The sequence below is a fragment of the Scardinius erythrophthalmus genome, assembly GCF_964197995.2.
Source record: "Scardinius erythrophthalmus genome assembly, chromosome: 8".
Taxonomy (NCBI): Eukaryota; Metazoa; Chordata; class Actinopteri; order Cypriniformes; family Leuciscidae; genus Scardinius; species Scardinius erythrophthalmus.
This window is the reverse complement of record NC_138228.1, coordinates 39,375,829-39,403,098: the sequence shown is the minus strand read 5'-3', so window position 1 is coordinate 39,403,098 and position 27,270 is coordinate 39,375,829. Positions and strand designations below refer to the sequence as shown.

Sequence of the window (27,270 nt, the reverse complement as noted above, 5' to 3'; positions counted from 1 at the left end):
GTACATCTGGAGTATTTGGTCAGACTCCATTAACCAATGCTTGGTTTGCAGGTACATTGACAATGCTATGAATCAAAGCACATAAGCCTGGGGACTATGTGTGTGTGTGTGTGTGTGTGTAAGAGAGATGGCAGTGCTTGTTGAAATATTCCCCCGCTGGCTGGTGTAATTACAATTCATGCAAACCCCCTTTACAGAGAATAGCTGTGATTTCTCACCATTTAACCTATTATTTTATTTCCATTCAATTGCACACCTTTTAAATCCTCACTGTAAATACAAAAACAACAAAAAAACAAAACAAAAAAAAAAACATGATTTTAATGGTAAAAACTGTAAAAATGCCACGGTGAAAAACTGTTATTTGGTTAACAAAGTTTCCGTACTATATACGATGAAGAATAAACAGTAATAGAGCTAATCGTACAATTAATGTAATTTTACAGTATACCATTATATTTACAGTTTTGGAAGTGAAATAGAACAAGTCATTGTATAATTTACAGTGAAAAACCATAAATTGACATTCCCAGAATTCACTTCACATTTGATGTATTTTTGTTGAAATTCTAGATGGCGCAAGCTAATAGGTCCTTTAACTCACCTGTTCATAATCACATTGTTATCTATTGGGCGTAGCTGATTGGTTCCTGCCGTATCAGTAGCCAGTGAGCTCGCTGCTCAACCTTCAAATACTTGATTAGCATTTGCCTTAACAGTGCTGTACGCTATGTTGTACAGCAGCAGCATGTCTTACTTGCTCACAGCAGCGTGTTGTGTATGTATTGGCAGTAGCAAGTCCTGTATTTGCTCTGCAGCAGCAATAACCTACAGCAGCAGCATATTATGAAATAAATGTTTTTCTCCAAAACACGTTGGCCTCAATTATTGGCACCCCTAGAATTTTTTATGAGTAAAATATCTCTGAAGTATATTTCCATTAATATTTACCTTTTTTAGCACACCTGGGGGCTGTTCCATAAAAGCCGCTTAGAAAAGCGGGGATTAAACTCCAAAACCGGACTTGAATGAGCCTAACAAATGAGTTGGGGCTAAAGTGGTTCCATAAAAGGTAATTGAAGCTCACGCAATCTCACTAATTTGATCCAGGTTTATCTAGTCTAGATAATTGCGTGTGCACGCGTTTCTTAAGCAGCCCTAGAGGTCGATCGTGGATCAAATCGATCCACCATCAAACAGCGTATATTTTGTGCTGTTTTATGCGTTTGTGATATCCCCCCCCCCCCTTAGTTCAAAACTGACATTTTACAGTTATATTCTCCATCTGTAAATGTTCGAAAGTCATGCAAATGTATCCATTTTGCTGCTAATTTTCATATTGAATGAGCGCTGCTGCGCGCATGCGCGCCAATTAGGAGCGCAATAATTCTGACTAAAATATACATTTTGCGTGGAAAATTAATATGCAATATTTTATAACATTATAATAATTTATCTTTAGGATGTTGGATAAGTTGCAGTGAACTTCTAGCGAACAGAAGTACTTCAGTGAAGTAGCCTATAATTCAGGGAAGATTTTTTTAAGAAACTAAATATATAAAGATACAAAATATAGTTTTGGGTATAGGACCTATGCTACTTAATAAAGATGATGTATACTTATTTAGAATGCTGAGAATTACAGCTTTTAATGCAATATTTTTTTGGAGAAAGCAAGAATCCCCAGTTTTAAAGTAGATTTAGTTTCTAAAGTACACTATGGAGAGGATAACATGAAATTAAGAGCAAATGTATACATTTTAAAAAGATATGTGCAACTCTAAAATCTAAGAATATTCCATATATTAGCCTACATTAACTACATTTTTATATAACTCTCCCTCCCTTTTATTTCTAGTTATTTGTTATTTTATTTATTTACTTATTTAATATTGAATATTTGATATTCAAATAATATTACTTGAATAACTATTAGGAATTATGTGTCATTATAAGAGTTTGATATGTTAATGTTAAATTTTTATTACTATTTATTTATTTATTGTTTTTTGTCTTTTCCCCCTTAAATCATATGTAAAAGTGTCTATGTACTTTTTGGTTATTGTTCTAATCATGTGTGTTTTTAGGCTATGTGTTGGTGGGTATTATCACAAAAGAAAAAAAGTAGAAGGAAAAATAAGGAATATTTATAGGGGGAAAATATGATGTCTTTAAAGGAACTGTCAATTTGTATAATTGTGTGAATTGAATTGAAAGACATAATAAAGTACATTATATATATATATATATATATATATATATATATATATATATATATATATATATATATATATATATATATATATATATATACTAAAATATTTGTTATTTGGACATTAGATGTGCCTTATTTATAATTTTAAACCTGTGTGTATTTTTATGATAGCAATAACTATAAAGGGACTATTGTAATAGGGTAAATCAAATGTAGGCTAATATACTGTCAATTACTAAGCTCAGATTCATCTTACCAGTTAAAATTTATACTCTGCTTTTGTAATTATTTATTTTTAATTTTGTGATTTTAACTTCTGCTTTACAAAGCTTTTTTTCAGATTGTGTTCTAATGTTCTTCTAATCATAAACATGTACTACAGCTGCCAAACAAAACCAGAGAGAAATGTATTCATAAATCTTTAAAACAATTAAATCTTGGGCACAAAACATTCAGCCAGTAAAAAAACCTGTAATATATTTATTGTATTTAGGCCTATCTATCTATCTATCTATATATATATATGTCTATTGTCTAATTTATCATTGTAGGCTTATTTAAGTTGATTTTCTGTATACTGTGTATTTATTTTTGGACTAATAGTGGTTAATAAAGTCCAATAATGGTATGATAGAGTGTCAGTGATATCTTTGTGTTCCTATTGGTCAGTGTTAGAGGATCTGTGTAACAACTGAGGCTTAGCCTGACAGTTAGCCTGCCCTGGACCAGGCTAGTTTCCCAGCATAAGTTGCCAGGGTAACTGAGTTTGAACTATTTTAAGTTTGCTTTATGAAACCGAATCTACCAAAAAAAAAGCCTGACTAACCAAAATAAGCCTGGCTTATACTCTAATCTTGGTTTATGGAACAGCCCCCAGGGTGACTAAGAACATGAAACTGTCTAGCTATGACTTCTTGTTTCACAGGAGTTTAAATATGAGGGAACACAAAGATGGGACTTGATTTTGTCCTTTGGGAATTGATTGGATCTTAGGAAGTTGGGCGTTGCTAACTAAATGGAGCCAGATCTGAATGTCAGTTGTGGAGGATATTTAGTCCCACCCTTAACTTTTAAGATTTTACAGTGTTTAAAGTATGTCTACAGTGCAACAGCAAAGAGCTTGTTTACATTTTGGACAAGTCAAGTTGCGATACAGGATCACAGCACCACATGGAGATGCCAATAAACCCTAAACCAACCGCCTTGACCTGACTACATACCTACTACAGTACACTGATCAATTCAGAATTAATAAACACAGCAACATACACATGGCAAATCAATACATTATCCTGAATGTGAATGTATATATGTTGAAATAAATACAATGTTGAGAAAGCGCACATGGTTTGTTTTCGCATTAATTAAACGGACTCACGCCTGTCATCTTTACCTTGATTGCAATACTCATCCATCAAAACTTTACTAAAGAGACGCTGGTTTTCTCTGCGGGTGGGATGTTTTGACGTTTAGTCCAGTCTGTTCAGCGCAATGAATGAGGACTTGCTAAAGGCTATAGATATAGAAAGACGGTTCACTCCTATTAGTTATAAATGGGGGAAACTACAAAGCACAATATGGCGGACTATGTCCCGGAATAGTGTGTCTATATCTGCCATCTCTTGTTTAATAAGCCTGATTTCTTTATATTAGCGCTGTTTGGACTGATTGTTTGAATTAATTCCCTTACTGGATGGATCAATGGACTGAAACATTTCCAGTAGTTTAGAGGCTTGATCTGATCGCAAACAGAGAAGTGAAATCGGGTTAATGGATTAGAATAGACATTTCTGCCTACCAGGGTTTGTGCTTGCAGCATTGTAGATGCTCAAGTGTGATAAACTCCCAACTCCCAAGATCATCTAATCTAACTGCGTGACGTAATTACGTTAATAAGACAAAATTCACATGCTTCAGTAATTTATTTGCGTTAAATTATTTTAACGCGATAAGGATATGGAATTAATTACATTTCATTTATTTGATCAAAAATACAGGAAAAACAGTAATGTTGTAAAATATTACTACAATTTAAAATAAAGTTTTCTATTTGAATATATTTTTAAAATGTAATTTATTTCTGTGAAGGCAAAGCTGAATTTTCAGCAGTCATTACTCCAGTGTCACATGATCCTTCCGAAATCATTCTAATATGTTGATTTAATAAATTCAAAATCATTCTAAAAGTTAATAAATTATTATTTTTAATTATCTAAACACTATGCAAATAGTATAGTAGACAAAGGAGCTTTCCACTTTATGACCTTCTTAAACAACTATACACATTCTGGAATAAATTCTTGAATAATCCAGTCCAGACGTGTCTGACCTAAACACTCAAAACATTGGCCACTACTGAAATTCTTGTGAAGTCTCTCAAACGATCTTGGAAACCTGATGCTACCAGTGAGTGTGTGTGCGTGAGCAAATGTGTATGTGACTGTAGTCTGAGCCAGTGGAGCAGATGTTGGGTGCTCAGCTTACAAATGACTTTGGAGGATTTCCCAACGAGATGTGGAATGGCTTATTCTCCACCGAGATTTCAAAACAAGGGTCTAAAAATAAAGTCTGTGCTAAGTCTCTCATCAGTGAAGACGATAAAAACATCAGTCATGCAGCTCTGAATTTCACAGGTTCAGGATTCAGAGGGACTGTCAGTCTGTGTTGAGGTTCACTGTTCATTTGCAAAATATTTGCATTTAAAAAAATTTGAATTCAAACATGCTTCAAGTTTAAAGGAAGTGTTCACCCAAATACACCCTTTTTTCATTTACTCATCCTGTAAAGAGTGGAGTCTCACATCATGGGTGGCAAATCCCATGATTCTCAGGTGTCCCATGACTACAGATTATATTTTCATCTATTTTACAAGTATGTGTTGCAGATGTATCATTCTTCATTACTATCATTTTCTAAAATAGAAAGAAAACATTTTCTGTGCAGTAATATTTTATTTCAACTATACATGCCGTGTTAAAAAAAGTCAACAAAAATATTCTTAAACAATGACTGTAATTATTTACATTTTCTCAGAACAGCTTTACAATATCTACACATTAAAATATTCCAGAAAAGAAAAGCTGTATTCCAACTGCCAATGTTTGCACAGTATTAAAAATAAAAGGTAAACCAGTCTGGTTTCTTTGCACATATATCGACTGAACAATAAAGGCTTGAAGTCAGATTGCAGATTTATATTGCAATATACAAGGCAGCTCAACACAGGACAACTTGAACCAGAGCACAGGATCAACTCTCTCTCCTTAATAAAACTGATCTTTAGCAGGTGATGCATCAGCCTCCGCTCAGTTGCTCAAATACAATCAGAACATGTAAACAAACATGGAGCTTTGGGCTTGAAGAGGCAAGTTTTTTCAGACAAACTGTGAGTCCCTAATCGTAGATTCTCCTCTCTAAAAACGCATCTTGTTTTGACCCCCAATAAAATGTTGTGAAATATTGTGAGCTGAGAGTCAGGTGATAAACATTTTAGATCCATAATACATTCATTACATGGCATCTTATCATCGCAAATTAGCACCTTCCAAAAAACGCATTATAACAAAGTAGCAATAAGAAAATGGCTAATTAATTATTATAACTATGTTTGCATTCATTTTCATTCTGAAACTTTTTTAGATAAAAGAAACCATTCTGAGGGACGGCCATATCATAGTATCCCCCATTCAGGGCCGGAACCACCACAAAATTGGGGGTGCACCTTCCCCCGCCCCCACTTCAAATATAATTCGATTATTTATAATTTCCTAAAGTTCCTAAAAAAAAAAAAAAAAAAAAGTTTGTTGACTGTGAAATGTCCAAAACCAAACCAAGCTCTCATGACTTTAATAAGGCACACAAATACACAAATCCAGGTCAACTTGCTTTGAAAATGTCCACACTTAAATAGTTGTATATTTACAATAACAATAATCACTGGCACGACTCTGCAAGACACACTGGTAAGGTATTGCAGTGATTGTACACTTATAGTGAGTATGCAATTGAGGCCTCTATTATTTAAAACAAGCAGAGTGAAGCTTATCTCTTGGATAGGGTCTAGTATAGAGCTGAGGAGTGGTTTAAAGTAAGGAATGTGCTGTTTGCAGTTTTGTGTAATACTTTGCCCAGGAAGTTCTCTAAATTTGTGTAAACTGGAAGGAATATTCAATGGTTCAGAGGGAAGAGAAATATCTTTATAGTCCCAACAGCAGTATTTGGCATGTAGGAAAGGAGAGAGGTTGATCAATGATCTGCCTTGTGTCATAGTTGAAAGGTGACTTTATGGGATTACAGGATTCCCATTGATTTTCTGGAACTAAAAACAAAACATAGTACATTTGACCAGCGTGATCCTGTGCTGAGTCTGTGGGTTTAAAAGCTTGCAGCAGCTTGACACGCAGAGCCGCTGCATGGAACGTCACACTGGAGTTAAACACTGTCATCATCTACACTTAGCAGCACAAATGTTGAGGGCACTTTTACCCTGTGAGTTTTAAAATCAGTAGTCCAAGTAAGGGGCCCTGGACATTTCTTTTGCACGCAGAAATTATTAATTAATGTCTGGACTTCTGTGTCCAAACACATCTGATGTTAATGCACCTTAAATGGAATTTAGTTTTATGACAGCGCTGACTCAAACTTGTTCTCAGTTTACTGAAAAAACATGGCCAATGAATGCACACTGGTTAGCCCCAGAGACAAATCAAACACAGACACGCAACATGTCCCTTTGACTCTTTCTGTCTTCTTGAGAGATATCAAGCAAGAATACCACATTTTCCAAACAGTCTAACAAATACAGTTCACATTGATGGGGAAGAACAGTGCAGGGGGGAGCATTCACTGCCCGACCGCCACAGCAACTTCACAGCAGCTTTACGCTGCACGTCAGCTGTGACCTATGACCTCAGGCGTCCCTGCCGCCATAAAGATCAGAATCCGTCACCTGTCACTCAAGCGTGACGGGACATGGTCATTGAGAACTAGCACAGCCACCCGAAACAGAAGCTCTGGCATCCGATTCATTTCCCTTCAAAGGAAAGGCCATTTCTCTGCGGGCCAAGCGCTTTTACTCCCACTGTCCATTCAAAGAGTAAGATCTTGCTTGGCATGTCAGTAGCTATACTTGTTCACTGCCCTCATTTGTGCAGTCTGTGGTGCAAAACCGTTGGGTTTGGGTGGCACATCGGGCTTTAACGATGCTGTCCGTTTGATGGATGTTCGTGGTAATGATCCGTGACCACTGTAGCTGCTCTGTCGGGATACAGAAGGTGTCATAGCCATTGGTACCCCGTGAGAGTCTAGTCTAGTGGGTGGGGTAGGAGTTGGGGGCATGTACCCACCTCTGTTCATACTAGGTTGGCGGGACACTATGGCCCCACTAGGTGAGTGCAGCCCTTTGGGTGGCGAGGATATGGAGTGTCGCTGGGAAGAGCTGCGGTGATACCGCTGTCTCTCGAGTGTTCCCATTTGCCCTGTAGGTGATGTTGGTGTAGTCGGCACATCCACTCTTTTAGTCGGGCTATTCCTGGGTAAAGATGAAGAGGGAGAGTACAAGGAGGCCTCTCGGCTTGGGACTTTAGGTGGAATCTCCGTAGGGCTTACAATGGGTTCCAGCATTAGGTGCTGTCGGGATTTGGGCATCTCCACCATGATGGCCTTTGGGGGGCTGCTCTCATTTAGATGCTTCAAGAGGTCGTTCAGCGTGTTCCTGGCATCCACAGTGCGCCGCTGGTCTTTACGGCCAGATTTGGAACCATGTTGATCGCTATTCTGGATCTTCTTTTCTGCTTGAGGCCCTTCGGGAGTACTGAATGATCCCCTGATCTCATGTGTGGCATTGGGCAGTACAACAGCACTAGGGATGTGGGGGTTGCTAATGGCAGAATGGGGAGGTGGACTGGAGGGAAGGTATTGTGGGCTTTTTGGTGGTCCTTCTTTGCGGGAGCTACTAATCTTACAATGAGCTCTCTCCCACTGGTTCTTGATTGGCTGATGGCTCTTCTGTTGCAGCACAGGTGTGGACTCAGGCGTAGGCAGTGCTGCTAGTTCCGGTGGCTGCCCACTCAGGAGCATTGTCTTAGTGTCTCCGGTGGTTGGCACCTCCCTCCCATTGCTCAACAGGTTGGTGTAGAGTTTAGGAGAATCCATATCGGGTTGGTACTCTTTGACAGGACTGTCGAACAGACCATTGAGCTTGGCAAAGCTGCCAGTGGAATCAGTGCAGGACTGTGCTGACTCTGCATCTTTTTGGATCTTACGTGGTGTGCGAAGGAAAGCGTCTCTATAGCAGTAAACGACCATGCCGGCGATGAATGCACCAAGCAGGAATGCAGCTAACACACAGGAGATAAGGATGTTCATGTGCACCATCTGGTTAGATTCACCTGCTTGTATTTCCCACACACCTGCAACACAGATAGCCAAACGGCATGTTAGCACACTCAGACAGTTGAGCACTGAACAACTCTCTCTTAAAGCAAAAAGTCCTTTCCCCCCAAACATGCTTAACCATTTGGCGTGAATCAAGTATGCAACTGTTATTTTCAACATTTTAGAAATTTTTTAAAGAAACATACCCAGCAAGAAATTCAGAAAATACAATGCAGTACCCTGTTATATATATATATTAGTGAAGGAGGCAAATTAGTAAAGAGGTGTGGTGGAACATTTTATTGCACAAGAGTTGAGTATCAGGTGAGTTAGTGTGTTCGGGTTTTACATGAAAGTTTTCCCAAAAATAATTAAGCCCACTGTCTTTGTATATTATTTGAGGGTGAGTTTTGTTAGCATCCGCAGATATTCAAAATAATTAGTCAGAGAATAATTTTGCTTTAGAGGTGCTTAAAAGTGTTGCTTAGTGGCAAGGCCTTTGGAAGATTTCCTAAAACCCAAAACAATGGGTAGATAAAGAAATGGATGAAAGAAGATAAAGATGTAGCCATTTAGGACAGATTGAACAAAACAAAATCCCATAGAAAATGCATGAAACTAGAATATATATAAAATAAAGTTAAAAGTGGAGAACAAATCATAGGAACATAAAAGTAGGAGAAATAATAATAAAAAGCTTTATACGCTGATGGAATCTGAGTATAGCTGCTTGTATCATCTTAATACACTTCAAGACAACAAGGCATTGTGCTGATCTGAAAGTTTTCAAAAGCACATGCATTAAGAGCCTGTATCTCTACTTTGCTAATGTAGTGTGACTGACTGCAGAATTGCTTATCAAGCCATTTTCGTAAGGAATGGGCTGCTATCAGAGAAGTATGCCCTCTCTCATATGACTAGCAGCGCTAATAGCAGCTATTACCCAGAATTCCATGCAGCAGCGCAGAGCGCTCTGGTCAAGGCCTTACCCTCCAGCACACCTGGTATAGGCTCAACAGAATGTGAAGTGGCTGGTTCATCGCGGAGCACAGATTTCCGTGAGCCAAAGAGTTGGGGAGTCTGAGTGGGGATGGTTTGGAGTGATTGTATGGGTTCAGAACTTGCGGGCACTGTGACTGACGAGGATGGCAACTCCATGTCTGTAGCGACAAACAAACTGTTAAGAATCGGGGCCCATGATAGGCGCAACGTAACGATCGGGGGTTAGTGCATACTGACAGGACCGACATATGTCAGTTTATACGATTCATTGAGGTTATTTTTTAGAGATTGACTCTTTGGACCATTACAGGTAAGTAATGGCTGTGCAGAGTCTAAGGTAAGGAAAACTTCAGCCTGAGAGGAGGGAAAGGATGAAGACCATCTTTAATAGAATAAGACGGCGACAATATAGTCCAGGGAGATGAAAAGATGGAGGTAGCACATATCCATGCAAGAACAAATGCATGAAATGATGGAAAAGCTGGCGATGAGAGATCAGGTGCCCTCTTAATGATAGTGATGATGGTGTGATGAAGAACACATGATTAAAGGTAGGTGGCAGCAGAAGAGGAAAAAAGACGGAGATTTGGAGAATGATGAACTCAAGGAAGGAAATCAGTGCAGTACAGGAAACTAACCAGAGGTTGGGTCGCCATATGATTTGAAATCTGGCGCTGATGTAGTGGCCAAAAATTCTAAAAGAATTAAAGGAACAGGAAATCAGCATAAAATAACAAAAATAAAAGTTAGAAATTATAAAAAAGCTACAACTGTTTTTAGCAAATTATCAAAAAGTGTTTGTTTTCCTCTGGTTTACGCTGTATCGCTCTTTCACTTGCAGGTGTATGTTTTTGTGATGTTCAGGCCTACACAATGTATGTGTACATATGTGTTTGTTTAATTGTCAGAGGAATTAGTATGATGTTTGTGTGATATGTGTTAATTTCCATCAGCTGAGAGTGTAAGGGGGTTATTGATGTGAGAACTACTAACTAATATTTCTTAAAGGGGGCACGTGTTGATTAGCTCACCATGACAATCGCCGAGATGAGCAGTATTGCCGTATTCAACATCTTGCTCATAACCAGTTCTGCAAAAAAGGAAAAGACAGAGGGATAAGAAACTTTGTTCTATGGACTAAGGAAATAAATTTGGACTGATGGGTGAATCTAGCTTAGCTTTGCAGGAAATATGTCTGTAATTTCATTTAGCATACCTAGTTTTTCCCCGTTGCATTTTCCAGGTAAATCTGACTGTTTTAAATGATTGTAGGACTTACTGCATAGCTGCAGGAATACGTTCACAAGCTCCATGTGACATCCATCCACAGTACGGGTCTCTAGAAGCAATACAAGACCTGCAACACAAAAACGAATGTTTATACCGGCACAATATGAAAGATTAACACACCTTACAATGGCTGAGGAGGTTTTTTTGCTGCCTGTATAAACAAGGCCTAAGTAGAGCTGCATTCAGCACTCACTTTTGACAGGAACTGTGTCGTTCGCAGCGGCTGAGTGGTATTCTGACCACACAGCTGGAAAAGGCCACATAGAGCGTGTGGGTGTCTTTATCTAGGTGGAAAGACAGAATTCCCCTATCATCCTCATTGCTGGATAAACACCTGGGAAAAATAGAACAGAGGGAGGGAGACAGTGAAGAACAGATAAATCATTATGTTATCGGATCTATCTGTCAGTCAATACTTTCTTTAGCCTCATATATTAACAGAAAGAGAACAAAACACACACACACACACACACACACACACACACACTGACACTGCAGAGGGAAAGTGAAAACCTTTTGCTTTCACATCAAACATATCTAATCTCATCTCAAACAATCCAAAACTCTCAATCAGGTCACAAAAAGACAATTTAATTTTTTGGGTAAATAGCCAAGATAGTTTCATAAAATTACTCTTGGGTCTACAAATAAGTTTCTCACAATGTAAAGACAAAGAGAATGACCATAAGATAATTATAGGATTAGAGCATACTTGGCTTGGTTGAAAACGTCGATCTCTTCCAGTAGGACGCTGTCATTCAAAGACAGCGGGGATGTCTTCGCCAGAACTTTTAGCAAGATGCCTGCCTCAGAGCCAATGAATACCACTGTGTAATTCTTATGGGGTCCTGCAGTGTTGTCAACAGCGAGTGCCGTTAGCCTATACCTACAAAGAAGAAGGAAAAACACTTGAGTGCAGGGCTGCTTTTCAGTTACAAGGAGACGCCTGCATTACAAAAGCTTAACTTGATCTGGCACAGGACAAAACATGTTGAAACGCGACACATCTATCAAGACCTGAACTAGTGAAATTAGGTGTGCCAGTTGTTTAGAACGTGAAACCAACACTCTTTGCTGGGAGGGTTCTAAAATGTTTACCTGATGCTTATTTAACAGCTAACACTGCGTCTAGATGGCAAACTGTTCGGTGTGTTCTTATGTAATTGTATAATCGGTGTAGGTATTGGATTTTCTTCTGATGGGTGTATATTTTTTTCTGCTTATGAAATGTAACCATTTCAGATAAATCCACCTTTAAAAAAAGTCTAATAAAAAGGAGCTGGGTTTACATGTTGATCAGATAGTTTCTTCCTGTCAAAGTGGGTAGTACTTAGACTTTGCTGTTAGTCAAAAGTCTTGGTTGCAGCAAATCTTGCGATAGTGTCAGAGCAAGCTTTTGAGACTAGGCTGAATGGTGGAACTTTGCCCATACCTGACTCTTGTTTTGGTGAACCACGGTTCGTCTCCAATGGAGGGGACCGAGGCGTCCATGAGTGGGTGTGACTTGATGAACTGAAGGGTCTCGTCTGGAAACTCGATGGAGGTTTTGTAGGACTCCGCTGAACCGTGTCCCGCACAGCAGCCGGGTCTGAAAAGACAAAACGCACACACATGCAGTTACGGCTGAGGGAAAGAGGGCAAAGAACCATGTGCCACATGCCTGTAAATCTATACCCGCCTCCATATGGCCACTGCACACACAGGTTAAATATGCAGCATGTTCAATTATCACATGTTAATTATTAATCTCGCAATGATTAGCCCGTCACGCACTAGTGCCGTGCACCAACCTGGGCTTGGGCAGCTTTTCCTCTGGAAATGGTGTCCACACTGAATCTGCTGTCTTCTGCTCTTTGAAACGGCCACGGAATGCTTTCTCAATGTCCTCCATGGAGAACGCACACACCGCGGAGCCAGGGATACTGAATAAATCGAAACAGTGGTGTTAGCGCTATTCAGCCTGTTTTCATGTTTTATGAGATTTTATGGAAAGGACTGTGACAAGCTTTACCTGTTCAACTGGGTGGTGAAAACTCCAACCACAGAAGGCACCCCATTAATGTCGATTATGTCTGTAATGGCCTGAAGGACATCAAAGTAGAAAAATGATTCTCCAGGAACGGAACAGTTCAGGCGAGCCTTAACAAAAGATGTCCAGTGTTTCTCCAGCACCCGCTGAGACCCTCCCATGTCATTTTTACAGATCCGAGCCACTCTGGAGTAAACCGCCTGCGGTGAGAGAAAAATAGTGGGAGAAACTCAGCATCGCTCTCTAAATAATAGATCTATCTCCCAAGCGGCTCAGTTGAATCTAAATATACGCAAGAAATATTTTTTCTCTTAGATAGAACAAAACTGCAGTGTGCTTGAGGGCTTGAATTAGCACCATGTTACCACCTTAATAATTCACTACTGTAAAACCTGCTCTCAATGCAGATGTTGACTGCAAAATTAACCAAATTTAAATATTCATTAGTCTGTGGTACAAAGAAGTCGTTATACGGGCCAATTTAAAGCAAATCCTGAGGCAACGGATGATATACTGACCCTATGGGACAAATGCTCATCTCTAAATAAAAGCCTATGAATACTACATTAACATGCAAATCAGAACTGTATTATCACAGTTTAGATAAAACAGGATTACCATAACTGTACCATGGTACCGTCACATTACTTTTTGTGTGTGTTTTGTGAACTTTAGCATCTGTAACAACGTTACCTTTCCCAAGTTGTTGTGCTCAGCTGCGATTTCTCTGAAAAAGAAGTAGACAAAATCCCCATAATCCACTGCATGGAGGAAATGTGGTTCTGGGAGAGAAAGAGAAAGAAGCATTAGCATCTCCATCGCTGACCCCAAGTTAAATTTTGATGCGTTTTTGTTGGCTGAGTGGAATGCCTGAGTGTTGACCTAGATCGTGCCACAGAAAGCTGGATTTTGTATCAACACCCACCATTTTCTGTTCTCCCACATTAGCCGCTTTCCGACCAAGTAGTTACAGGAACTTAGTTATAGGAATTGTCCACTTCTAAACAGTTCTATGAACTACTCTCCCCCAAACTCGGTTTTGCTGTTTGCGTTCGCACTGGCCAAGTGGCCATAGGAACTGGTAGGAGAGGTAAGGGAGTGACGCAAGCACGGTGACTTTTATTTTGACGGCGCAACGGACCTTTATTTTGGCGGCGCTGAGAACGCCAGAGCAAACAATGCTCGCATTCTCTGTGTTTATTAGTTAGCGATCTGTCTAACAGTACTGTTTAATATGTTATTAGATAGAACTGTTATAGAAAGTAGACAGTATAGGAAAAAAAGGTTATTAGCCTATGCCGTGTGTTGCTAGCTGGGCAGATAAACATAATCATGTTTGGCTTGGTCCCCTCAAAGTTGCGTTGGATTTTCTCTTCAGCATTTAAGGTTTAGAGACCCACCTATCACTGTTTTCCATGTTTGTATAGTTAGTTTATGGAGTAAATATATAGGCTATAATCTGTATAGCTGTTTTAAAAATGGCGGGTGCTGGTGTTCCGCGTGCGTTCGGCCAATCAGCGTACACTAACGCCACGGGTAGTTCCTATAGTGCTGGTTTAGACCCTACTCTGAAGTAGGACCTAAATTAGTTCCTCCAAATGGAGTTCCTAGAACTAAAATCGTTCCTAGTTCCTGCGGTGCGAACACGCCGACATCCGGGTACTATAGCCAATAGTTCTAGGAACTGTGAAAAGGTTCCTCCGGTCAGAAAGCGGCTATTGATCCACTTCTTTAAGGTACGGTTAGAGGTTATAGTTCAGATGTGTACTGGGTTCAACAAATTTAGCAATGTTAGCATAAAAAACAGACTAGCAGACAAGTTTCTGTACCTTTTAACCACTTGGAATCATACTTGATTGTCCGAAGGGCAGAACCGTCTCCCATGCTGCGATAAATCACAGCATCGCTGGCCAGGAAGTCCGCCACCGTGGCCGAGTACAGCTTACCGTCTATGACACATAAATACATGAGCTTAAACACACACTTCGACTTCATTACACAACTGCATACAACTCACGCAATGTACTTGGAATTCAGCACGCATTCATCGAACACTAAAGGCCAATTTTTACACCGAGAATGAAACAGAAAAGCAAAACGAATTCGAAGATGAAGGAAAGGTCTATTTAGACCAACAAAAAAAAGAAGAAAAAAAGCACTCTGATTATTTATATTCTTCAATGGAAGATACAGTGCACATGGTATTTCATAGCATTTTTTGCTTTTTACTCAAGTGTTCCTGCTATTGTATGTACAGTAAATCATCCAGCTTTCTAAATAATAATAAATAAATAAATACAATGAATACAAATTCATGTTTTAAGCATAAATCTAGTTAAATGTACTGAGCAATGATTATAAATTTATTTTTTAATATTTAAATATTATAACTGGAAAACAAGCCAAAAATACTGATTAAGAGGTTTTTTGCAGTGTTTCCTGTACAGACTCATTCAGATGCGCACGTGACATCACACTGTACTGTACTTTCATGACATCTGATTTATGCGTAACATCAGTCTCTGCTCTCGTTGGAGCGTTAATTTTATCCAAAACCTTTCAAATTCATGGCAAAGTTATTTATCATCCTCCTCATTATCCTGACAGCTCTCATACCAGCAAACAGGGCAACGTTTGTCTGCTTGGCGTCAAATGGGCATCGGGCCAAACCGCTGATCTCTTCCCCATCAAACTCCAGGTTATCCAACTAAACAAGAGACGGAAATAGATAAAAAAAAATAGATGCTGAGATCTTATCTTCATTGTACAGTAAAAATGTTCCCATTCACATTAACCAGTCACTTATTAAGAGCCAGACAGTCACGTAGACCTCATAAACAGTGTGACCTACCCTGTAGTAACGGCACATGGGGTTGAAACCATTTGTTCCGCAGATGAATACAAGATCATCATTTCTCGGAACCAGGACTTTAATGAAATTATGGCACTCGTCCTGAGAGGGAGACAAGACAGTGAGATTTATGGTTGCTTTAGTGCTATAAATACAACAAGACCAATGACAGCTGATTTATGCTGAAGAGGTGGAGGTCTCACTCTGTGCTTTCCCTTCATGGCACACGTCTCCCGGTCCGCCTGCCCCGACCGCCACGTCAGCTTCTGTGACATCACACACCATTACCGTTAGACACAGTTTCCCACCCGCACACTCATACTACACTGCTTTCTAATCAGGCATGATGCAAAAAGTTTCTAGCTGTAATTAATATATATACACAGCTGTAATGTTTATAGCTCTGTAAAGTCCAATTTTGGACCAATACCATTTCACTGTGGGCGGGGGCAGAAAGACAGAAACAGAAACCTAGTGATTTACAAAAAGTGGTGCCATTTACGAGTTTTTATCGCTTGCCGCTTTATTGTGTCACGCCTGGTTAGAACAAGAGCGTTCAGTCATAAAGTGATTTACTATGAACCCACCCTGTATGGAATTATCTCATTCCTGTAGGACTCTCTTAGACTCACTAAATACACCTGGTCCCTGAGAGAAAGATAGAAACAGTTTACATTACACACACATTACTACTCACAGTTATACTGTTCATCAACCAGCTTGTCTGAGCAGGTCAAGCGCTCGAAGACCTTGGTTCCACATCCTGTTTAACTGCTGACTTACCTGCCAGCGATGAAGAGTGTATCATGTATCTTGGTCATCAGCTGAAAGTCCAGTCTATGCTGAGATTCGTTGCCAGAGGGGCGTCCACGGAAAACCGGGTACTGTCGTGCATCTGCAGAACAAACAGATGCGCTGTTATTTAGTATTAGCGTCAACAGAGATCGATGTTGGTATTGATTGGCTGTTGCAACTGCATGTTAAACTGCCCTGAAGAAAGACTTTGCTAAAGTAATGCATATTACACCAGCAGCTCCCGCATTGACGTCCAGTGACTGCACTGTCAGCATGCTAGGGTGTTTTCTCACTGCAGAGCACAGAAGCGCTAATGCAGCGACTATAGACGTGTATGTCTTCTTAAGAGTGTGGATGGCTGTATTTTCAAGTAAAGGCACTTTTTTGTCCAAGAGGTTGATATTTAACAAATTATTACTTGCAATATTTTAGAATGCCGTATCATCATTTATTTTTTGCTAGTGCTATTAATTTGATTTTATTGGTTTAAATAGGCCTAGTCCCAAACCCAGACTTTCAATATTAAACTAGAAAAATCCATTATAAACATATAGATTATTATTATGTTGTTGTAGTTTTAAACCAATAATAAAATAAACCATTTCAATATTTAACATTTTAGAATATTTTTAGTGTGCACCTTTTCCAATCTAGCTGTCATTTTATTAAATTGTGTAAAAAAAAGGGTGACTATGTAATTTAATTGTGCATGTTTATGATACATACATACTAATTATGAAATTTTCCTTAGGAAGACAAAGGAGTTGCCATTTTATTCTATTAATTTTTTTTTTTTTTAAATGCTATTAAAAAGTACATGAATCGAGATGATGGAAAAATCTTCAGAAAAATGACAAAAACTATTTTGTTTGTGTGTATTTATATCCACTGGCCATAGTTAATGGGAAAAATGATGAACTAGTGAGAGGGAGTTTATTTTCTAAAAGCCCGCAGGACCAAAAGTGCACAGCTGAAGAAAATAAATGTTTTTTCCCCAGAGAACTTGATAAAGATCTTATGTAGATGGGGGCAATTCACAAACAGAATGACATTTCCCTGTGCTTACAGTGTCTGTCCACAACATCTAAAGGGATGTTGTCCTCAGGAAAGCTCACAGCCTCCAGGTGGGACGCCATCAGCAGCAGTAGCAGCAGCAGGTCAGTCTTCAGTTCTCGCCACCCCATTGCTGGCACAGAGGGCAAACACCACCTGTACTGCACTTATGTAGATGTTACCTGCAACACACACAGAAATACAGATGTCAACATGCATCCAAATAGCTTTTTCCTCTTTTGTTTTTGTGTATGACCTCTGTCAGGATTTGCAGCATAGATTAGAACGCCTGATTTTTATACGCATGCAGGTTCACTCCCAACAGATCATTTAGAGTGTGTGTGAGTATTTGGCAGCCGATATCCATGATTGAAAATCTGTCCATGAGAGGAAGGTCAAAAAACAGACAGAGAGGGGGTGGAAAGTGAGTGTTTGAGACACCACAAACGCAGAAATGAACGTTGTGCTATCAGCTAGCACTGATGCACACTTTCACACTATATTTTATTTTAAGATAGAATTTGTGTACTATTAAGTGTGCGCGCATGTGTGTTTGGATTGAGTACTACAGGTGGGAGTGTGTTTGCTGCGCCTGGCACAGAAGTCTTCAAACGGACATTCAAACAGGAAGATTTTCAAAGGTCTGCATGCTGTGGTTGAGGTCATGTCCTGGAGAGACAATCATCTGTGCATATTAATGAGCAGTGTAAAGTCAAATATTTATAAAGCTACAAATTATTCATGCCAGCAAAGCCCGAACGGATATAAACAATTTACATGGAGACAACAAGCAGCTTGGCAGAACGAGAGTGAGTGAGTGAGTCAGGCCCCAACCAGTTCCTGAAAGTGTCTCGCCACACATGCATGCATATAGTATTGACGTTTTTGCAATTAGCGGCCCTGTGCACCTGCTCCCACACTGTAATATGCATATGCTGCCTATACCACCCTGCTATTATTGATTAGCCGTTGATTGATCAGCTCTCAATTGATCAGCTGAGTGGGACGTGACCTGGGGAAATTCTCCAACTGAAACATGATCCACAGTCTTGCAAGGAAAGGGAGTTTCTCTGCTCATCTGTTGCCATAATGGATCTTCATTTCTACAGGCTGACAGCAAGGGATTCTGGGCTATCGAGCTTTGATCAGATCAATAGAAATGACTCTTTCTCTGGCAATTTTTTTAGATGAGATGAGAAGAGAGAAAAGGATGATGATGCAAGTAGACGAAGGGATGAGAAGGGACGGAGAGACAACAGACGAGATGAGAAAAGAACAGAAAATATCAGACAAGAAAAGAACAGAAAATATGAGACTAGGTGAGAAAAAAAGGGTCAAGATGAGAAAAAAATTAGACGAGGAGCTGAGACATGCATAAGAGACGAGAAGAGAAGAAAAGGAGAGACGGTGAGACGAGGTTAGAATTGAAGAAAGGAGAGGACATGAGACAGGGATGACGGACTAGATGAAAATAGAACATTTAAGACAAGAAAATAAGAGAAGAGAAGGAAAGAAAAGAAAAGATGAGGTGAGAAAAAGTGAGAGGTCAATGAGAAAAATGAGGCAATAGGAAACGTAGAACAGATAAAACAAGGAGGACACATCAGATGAGATGAGACAAACATGAGACGAGAAAATAACATGAGATGAGAAGAGATGAAAAGGATGGACAAGATAGAATTAGACCAAATGAGGCAATATTTGAAGAAAGGAGAGGCAAGAAGAAAGGATGAGGAGAAAAAAGAAGAGATGAGATGAGACAAAAAATAAAAAAAGAGAGGCAAGGAGTGAACATGATACAGGGATGAGAAACTAGGCAAAAGAAAAGATAATCCAAGAAATGAGAAAAGGAAGAAAAGAAAAGCTGAGACAGGACAAAGATTGAACAGATAAGATTAGGACACGCTAGATGACACGAGACAAGCATGAGAGACTAGATGAGACAAGAAGAGATGAAAAGGAGAGACAAGATGAGGCCAGAAGATAGAGAAAGATAAGGTGAGAAGAAAAGGGACAAGATGAGGCATGAATTGAAGCGGAGGAGGCTATGAGAAGAGATGAGACAGGGATGAGGGAAAGAGAAAAAGTGAGACCATATGGAGAAGGACACACAGAAATAAAACAGACAAGACAAGAAGGACACACCGGATGAGATGAGACGAGCATGAGAGACAAGAAGAGACGAGAACAAAACAATTGAGATGAGAAGAGAAGGATCAAGACGAGACACGGCGAGAAAATGAGAAGAGGAGAGACCAGAAGACGGGACAAGAATAAAGTGTGTTTTCTTTGCCCATGTGGTGCTTGAGCGATTAAAAGCTTTAACGCTTGGACACTTAGTGGAAGTCAAAGGTCAAGGGGTCAAAAAATGTGTCTATCATAACCGAGCTCCAAATGAATTTCTTTTCCCAAGCGCATCTTTGATCCGTACAGAAGTGCACACATCAGCAGAACAGAGCTCTCGGAGGGGCCGGGAAACACCGTATGGATTAAGCGATGTGTACAAGAGGAGCCCCGGTTTAATACAGCACTGAAAGTCTAATCACAGCTTCACAGCGCCGTATCATTTCCTCCGCCTGGATATTACTTCATGAAATAAAGAGGGGATATTTCCAGCACCCTGGAACATATTCATTGTCAATGACAGAAATTCCTTACTCGCTCTAATCATTATTCATAGAAACACCACAGGGAGTTACAGAGACATGCTACAATACCATAACAATTCCAATGCACGAAAAACACCAGGCTTGGGCAAAGAGAGCAAGAGAAACCTAATGCAAAACAGAAACAAAGGACATACAAAGGTCAGCCGTCTTAAATTTCTTTTCAATATACACAAGCGCAATGTGTTTTCTATTGAATGTCTTGGTTTGGTTTTCCATTCTTGCCCTCCGGTGTATGAGCCCGGACAGGCCCTGCGTGGAGAGAGAGTCGACTAGTCACGCAACCTGTTAAAGGGTTAGTTCACCCAAAAATTAAAATTCACCCTTATGTTGTTCCAACCCCGTAAGACTTTCGTTCATCTTCGGAACACAAATTAAGATTTTTTTGATGAAATCTGAGAGCTGGCTCACTCCTTCATAGGCTGCTAGGTAATCGATATCTGCCATCCCAGAAAAGTTAGTAAAGACATTGTTAAAATAGTCCAAGTGACTACAGTGGCTCAACCTTAAGTTTATCAAGCGACGAGAATACTTTTTCTGCGCAAAATAAAAAACAAAAATAACGACTTAATTTTCTTCTGTGTGGGCCTCGGAGTGAGTTCACGAAGTGTAACAGCGCATCGCTTCTGGGTTGTAAGTCAGAACGTAGGCTCACTATTGGCAAGCATCACACGCATCACACACATGACCAGCGTCGGATTACCTAGCAGCCTATGAAGGAGTGAGCCAGCTCTCAGATTTCATCAAAAATATCTTAAATTGTGTTCCGAAGATGAACGAAAGTCTTACGGGGTTGGAACAACATGAGGGCGAGCAATTACTGACAGAATTTTCATTTTTGGGTGAACTAACCCTTTAATGTTTATCTGCTCCTTGGCTACTCTCATTCCAGCCTCTCTCAGTGCGACGCAATCACGCACTCGCTGATGTTTTTGGCAGTGTTTCCCGGGATGCTGGCACGCCCCTGGTGTTGGCAGGTCGTTCCAGTAAGATTGCCTGCAGCAGATCCGCCCAATGCCCGCCCGCGAGAGTCCAGCTGCAGGAAACGCGACAGTGAAGGCCAAAAGAACAAAGCCGGTCGGTGACGTTCAGTGGTTTCAGTTGACCTTGCGAATTAGACGCTCCCCACTGGCTGCATTATGGTTAGTTGTATGCGTCTTGATACAGGAGAGAATTATGTTGCTTAACTGAGGAGCATTTCAATCAACTTAAGCTTTAGTTTAACACAAACCCTGCAGATCTGCCTGAGGCCTGACACTGAGAAAGAAGATGAAGGAATAAATCAACAGAAGCTGTAAAATGAGGCTGGGAAGTATGATGGTATATACCACACAATTGCAGAAAGTGCCAGCTGGTGGAGACTTTGCTATATCCGAGTGGCTATCAGCGCTCATATGTGATTTATGTTTACATACAACAGCAATTAATAAAAATGGAACAACGTGACAATACAGAGTGGGATGTGTGCCTAACCTGTCCCAAACTTGTTTTAGATCTTTAATTTAAGTTTAAAACTTGTATTTAAAGGTATTTGTTAGGCACAACACAAAACAGTTTATTCATTTATGATTGCCAAGCAACATTGTCGCGTTTCTGTGTTAATAAATATAATATAAAACTGATTTGTGGTCACAGGTGTGTGTATATTGATAATTTTACATTACACTGTGATGATTTCAGAATGCTGTGTGAACGGTAATGTATAATGTTTGTTTTACCGTAGCATTGTGGCTCATCCAATCAGAATTCAGAGTATGTACTATTAGATTAATGAAGTATCAGTTTACTAAGTAACTTAATCAAGTCGGACGTATGATTTGTTTTGAATAATCATATATTTTGGTTTGTGTCCACCAAATAAAATTGTTTCATTAATAAATAAATAATCAAGTCACATGAAGTATCTATCTAATTAGCTGGATTATGCACAATATAGGCAACAATTCACAATAAGTGTATTTAATTGGTAAATGTATTAATTAACATTAAAAATGAGCAATACATTTGTTAAAATATTTATTATTTTTTTGTTAATGTTAGGTAATAAAAATACAATGTTCATGTTAGCTCATGTCCATTTAATAGTACTAACATACTAACTTAATTATAATAGTATATTAGTAAATGTTGAAATTGACATTAACTAAGATAAATACATGCTTTAGAAGTATTTTCATTTACATTATGTAACTAATGTTAACAAATGGAAACCATTATCAAACTTTAAAATGATCTTGAACAACGGACCCTCGAATCTACACTCACAACTCAACAGTTGTGATGTGTGTGGTTTCAGAGACGCTCGCGCTGAGATTAGAGCTATCCCACAGAAGAGCACTGAAATCATAAAGTTGTTTACAGTGGGATTACTGCTGAGGAGTCACAACTTGTTACTCCACATCTGTAAGACAGCTCAGGGCCCACCTGAGCAGCTCCACTCCCCACCCCCACTCTCCCAAAGCCCTATCCTGCAGGTGCGTGCAAGTGTGTGTGTTGAGGGAACAATAGCGAGCTCAGAGTCCGTTCAGTTCGGGCCAGTGAGGAGACCTCCATGCTTTAAAGGTTAAATCAGTTACTCAAGCCTGACCGAGACTGAACACAAGACAGCAGGACTGGCGTGGGCTTAGTGGACACAATGTGGCCAGCTGTTGTGACTGACTTTATTCACACACCCACATGTGCTGAAACCGCTTCACGGTGAAGTTTCAGAAGAGGTAGATGTTATCTGGCGCTCTCTGAAAGAGGGTTGACAGGTTCAGCAGAGATAAGAGGCCGCACACTCTTGCAGTGTGTTTAACAGATATAAATCTCTCAAACTCACAGATTCATGAAGCACAAATTAACAAAAGCATGCATTAGGAGAACAGCATATGTCATTATCTTCCATGGTCACACAGCAAGAAATGGAGAAGAGGGGGAGTTGGTTACACATTTAACCAATTAAAAATGAGCTACAGGGTGAAATCACTATCGTATGATCAGCATCTTTCTGAGGTGACAGTAGTTGTAAGATTTATTTGATATATACATCCATACAAGCTATTCATCTGTGTTGTGTGACTACCGCATTATCTGTATTATTGTGGAGCCTTTCCATTGACATTCTAAGCAAATTACATTTTCTCTTGCTGGCCCCCAATCCTAACAGTACATAATTTCAGCTAAATTAAGATGCTATTTAGGTTATTTATTAAGCTCTTTTCCTCATGGGGACTGTTGGCTGCTTCAGAAGATGTAGGCTAGGTAATTTCAGGTTTTACTGTCCTTGTTGGGACATGTGGTGCTCACATGGACAAAAACTCCTTATGTTTTTAGCTTGTGTTGTAGTTGTTAGCTTATGTTTAATGTATTTGTTAGACATCTGTTGCGAGCTGGTTTGAATTAAAATGTTTTCTAGTTGTTTACTGTTGTGAATTGCCATGTATAAAATGAAACGGGTGGATTGGTATGGTAGCATAACAATTGTTTTGAAAAAATAACTTTGATGACAGCATTTAAACGTATGTTTTCTATTAGTCTTGCAACCCACTCAAAGATGGTACTTTATGGAGACATTTAATGTGTTACCTCAGTCTCCCCTACTTCGTGTTTTGCACTAAACATTTGCCTCAGTATTTTGCAACCAGCAACATTCTGCGCGTAAACGGAATAAAACGAGATGGTTGTGTGTAGGCTAAAAAAAAAACTAAAAAAACTTTGTTCTTACAACTCATTCATTCGTTAGTTCGTTCATTCATTCATTCAGTTGACGGCTGCCACACGTAAAAAAAAAAAAAAAAAAAAAACGCATTTCGCTTCATTTGCTATATGTGTGTTTTATCACAGCGCATCTCGGATGTCACTCAACAGTTTGTCTATGACCGATATGAACAGCATCTTCAAAACCCTCTCCGCTCGGAAACGGACCTGAACTCCGCCTCTGAAGAGAGCATATGAATCAAAGCGTTCAGGCTGGAGCCGAGCCGTGACGAATCTCTTGAGTTGCAGTAATGCATAAAGACAACAGTGGAGTGTTAGGTCGGTAATGGCTTCTGCTGGGAAATTGATTGTGTTAATGCAAGACCGTGGGCTCCAAAACCCACTTTACACAACAACAGCAACACTATCCCTCTCCCTCCCTCTACCTCGAGTCATAGGCTATTCTACAGGCAAAAGAGATATTATTATTGTTTTGTTGTTTAAAAGATCGCATCAGTTTGATTAACATAATGTAACTCCCAGGCAAAGGTTAGATGAATTTATGGCTGTGGATATTCCTTGTTGTACTTCTGTGTGAACTTCGATCCCTCATCATTACGGGACAGGATGGATCTAAAGTGCATTATGGAGACATATCTGTCCCATCCAATGTCAGAAATTAACTGGCATTGATTTAAAGAGGCATTTTTGATCTTTATGAGGGCTTTTTTTTTTCTTCACATAGCCTAAAGCGTGCAGTCTATTTGTTCCATACATTTCAAATTATTTAACTAATTAAAATTGACACTAAATTGGCAGTAAATAGGCAAATGTATATTTCACAATTCAATTTTAGGTAAAATCATGCGAATTCACAAGAGGAACATATTGCCCCCATATTTTAAATATCTACATGTCTGGGTTAATTTCTGACCCTTATCCCATCTGACCCCGTTTATAGGCTAGTATGCAAGGAGAGAAACGATACAATTGAGGAATCCAATGCTTGAATTAGCTTCTGTCTCCGCTTTGTGCGTTTTTCCACCATATTTAAATCCCGTTTTTTTTTCTATATTTTCATTTTATGTTAATACGCAGGTAAAACACATGTTACAAGCACCATAGAAAAAAAAAAAAAAAAAAACGAATGTTGTTATCGAATAAAGGCACATATCAACAGGATGTGACAGTATTGATTTCTCTCATTGAATGCTAAATATAATCAGTTACTTTTATCTAAGCGCCTCCACCAGTCTCGAATGGTCCGTAAATACAGGGAAAAAAAAGTTTCGGTACAGCAGTATTACACATTACACAATTTACGTCAACATTTGAGTGACAACAAAGTGTAAAAAATGAGAACAGAAATCCTACCTGAACGTTCTCCAAACGAGCATGTAGATTACGATACTCTCTCCGCGTTATATTCCAAAGAGTTTTACGCTATTAAATCCAATACAATAAGACAGCATGTGTGTAGCTCGCTCCATAAAGCCAGAGGATCCCCATGTGTTTGTTTTATCCGAACCACGCAAAACAATTCCCAGAGCCCACGGGGCTCGTCCAGCTCGTCCTCTGGATAAAGCTTTGTGATCTTCAAAAGCTCACCGATCAAATAGCACCAAGACCCTCCCTCTCCTCTAGTCCCATCCCCCCGTCATTCACCAAACCAAACCAATACAACCCAAATCAAAAAACCAACTAAGTAATTACCTCAAGAGATCTGCTCTTCAGAATGAAGAACTTTAAGCGCGTGCGTCACACCTCTTATAAACAATCCGAATCGGTGTGAACGGGTAACAGGGTGAATAAAAATAGCTCCAGTTCTATTTTTGCCCTGCTCCTAGAGTACTTCTGATGTTTTGGAAAATATTTTTCTTGCCGCTTCTTATCCTTCTCTCCGTTTATACAGTCTCACACGCTCGTAACGTTGCATTTTCCTCAATAAATAAACTCACCTCATCTGAATCCGTGTTTCTCTTTACGCGATTTGGATCGCAACAACTCTGAGTCAAGCTTGAAGTGTCTCTCTCCGTTCTAAGCGGGGAAAAACAAACTAATGCACGGCAAATGGTGTAACTCGATCTATCCCGAGTCCATCCATCAGCAGAGCCAACCACAGCCTAGCCTAGAAACTGATCCCTCCCATTCCCTCTCGCTATCCCTCTCCCTCTCTCTTTCCCTCTACTCCCTCTATCCACTCCAGCGCTAGTAGATGTGGTTTTTGGCTGCTTTCCCTTGCTTGGCTGTTTTTTTTTTTCTCTTGCCAGAGTGCGAGACCTTTATTGTCTGTATGTATTTATGTATATAAATATATGTACAATATTTATTAATGCTTTTGCTATGTAAACACTTTTAACACAGCAATAAAGCGCCTTGGATGTCTTGTGTGTGTATATATATATATGTGAAAGGCCCTCACATCTTGGTGACCCTGAGGGCCCCCCCCCTCTCTTCCCAATCCCTTCCCCCAGCAGTAAGCTGCTTGTTAAATCTTTTCCACAGAACTGTTTTGGGAAGGGAGGACAACGAACCACACTCCAAACTGCTCTTTGCAAGGAAATCTTGACTTTCAGCTTGAGGCAAAAAAGAAAGGAGCGAATATAATTTATTTTGACACAGTGTCCCCATGCATTTTCACCGTCAACCTTTTAGAACCATTTTCAATAACATAAGGTGCATAGAAAACATTCTCTTACATTAAACACAGCTGTGATTAAAGTTTTCAAAGTTAATTATGTCTGCACAAATACAATTCAATCTTGTGATATATATATTTCAAAATTGTTGGTTGATCAATTAAATATTAACATAAGCTGCTGTGTGAATTAGTTACAGATTCACTTTTCGCTGTATTGTGTACGGGTGTGAACATTAACACGTACAAGCTGATAGTAAAACAAAGAATGTGGCAGAGTGTTACTTAGAGGATTTGGCAGCTGTGCAGAGACACTGCAGTCAACAGCATTTAGTATTGTGGTTCTTATAAGTGCACAACTGTTGCTGTGAAATGTTAATAGTCAATATTATCTCTCTGCTCTCAGCAATTGCTAATGGAGTAGATAATGATTAGAACATTATATTACAGTGGAGAAGCAACTCAGAATGCCAACACATCCTTGCAGGTAACTTGACAGACACACAGTGTATGTCACGGGTAGAGTGGCTGTAATCAAGCGCACAACGACAGGGATATTATGGAAGACTTTAATCCAGGAATAAACATGAAAGTGGGAGTGGGAGGGTGGGCACCCTGGATGCTAACTAGGAGAGGCATAGGTAGGACAGGATGCCTCCAGGGCGGTACCGGTGATAC

At 39.6% G+C, this 27,270-nt stretch overlaps 1 protein-coding gene across 6 annotated transcripts; it reads right to left on the bottom strand.

Moving 5' to 3' along the window:
• Positions 1-5,150: 5,150 nt before the first annotated feature.
• sema6d (semaphorin 6D) lies at positions 5,151-25,997 on the bottom strand. 6 transcript variants are annotated; one of them, XM_081371989.1, is made up of 19 exons: positions 25,913-25,994; positions 17,624-17,792; positions 16,546-16,657; positions 16,350-16,410; positions 15,966-16,028; positions 15,763-15,864; positions 15,528-15,618; positions 14,741-14,860; positions 13,605-13,693; positions 12,894-13,111; positions 12,673-12,804; positions 12,315-12,470; positions 11,595-11,768; positions 11,076-11,216; positions 10,872-10,949; positions 10,624-10,682; positions 10,231-10,287; positions 9,592-9,750; positions 5,151-8,625 (listed from the first exon to the last, which is right to left on the bottom strand). In XM_081371989.1, exons 2-19 carry the CDS (start codon positions 17,739-17,741, stop codon positions 7,331-7,333), a joined length of 3,225 nt encoding a protein of 1,074 aa, XP_081228115.1. In that variant the 5' UTR covers positions 17,742-17,792; positions 25,913-25,994; the 3' UTR covers positions 5,151-7,330. The 6 variants fall into 6 exon arrangements, with proteins under 6 accessions (XP_081228115.1, XP_081228113.1, XP_081228114.1 ...); XM_081371987.1 differs by having other exon boundaries at positions 9,580-9,750; positions 25,913-25,989; XM_081371988.1 differs by lacking the exon at positions 25,913-25,994 and adding an exon at positions 25,329-25,381 and having other exon boundaries at positions 9,580-9,750.
• Positions 25,998-27,270: the final 1,273 nt, after the last annotated feature.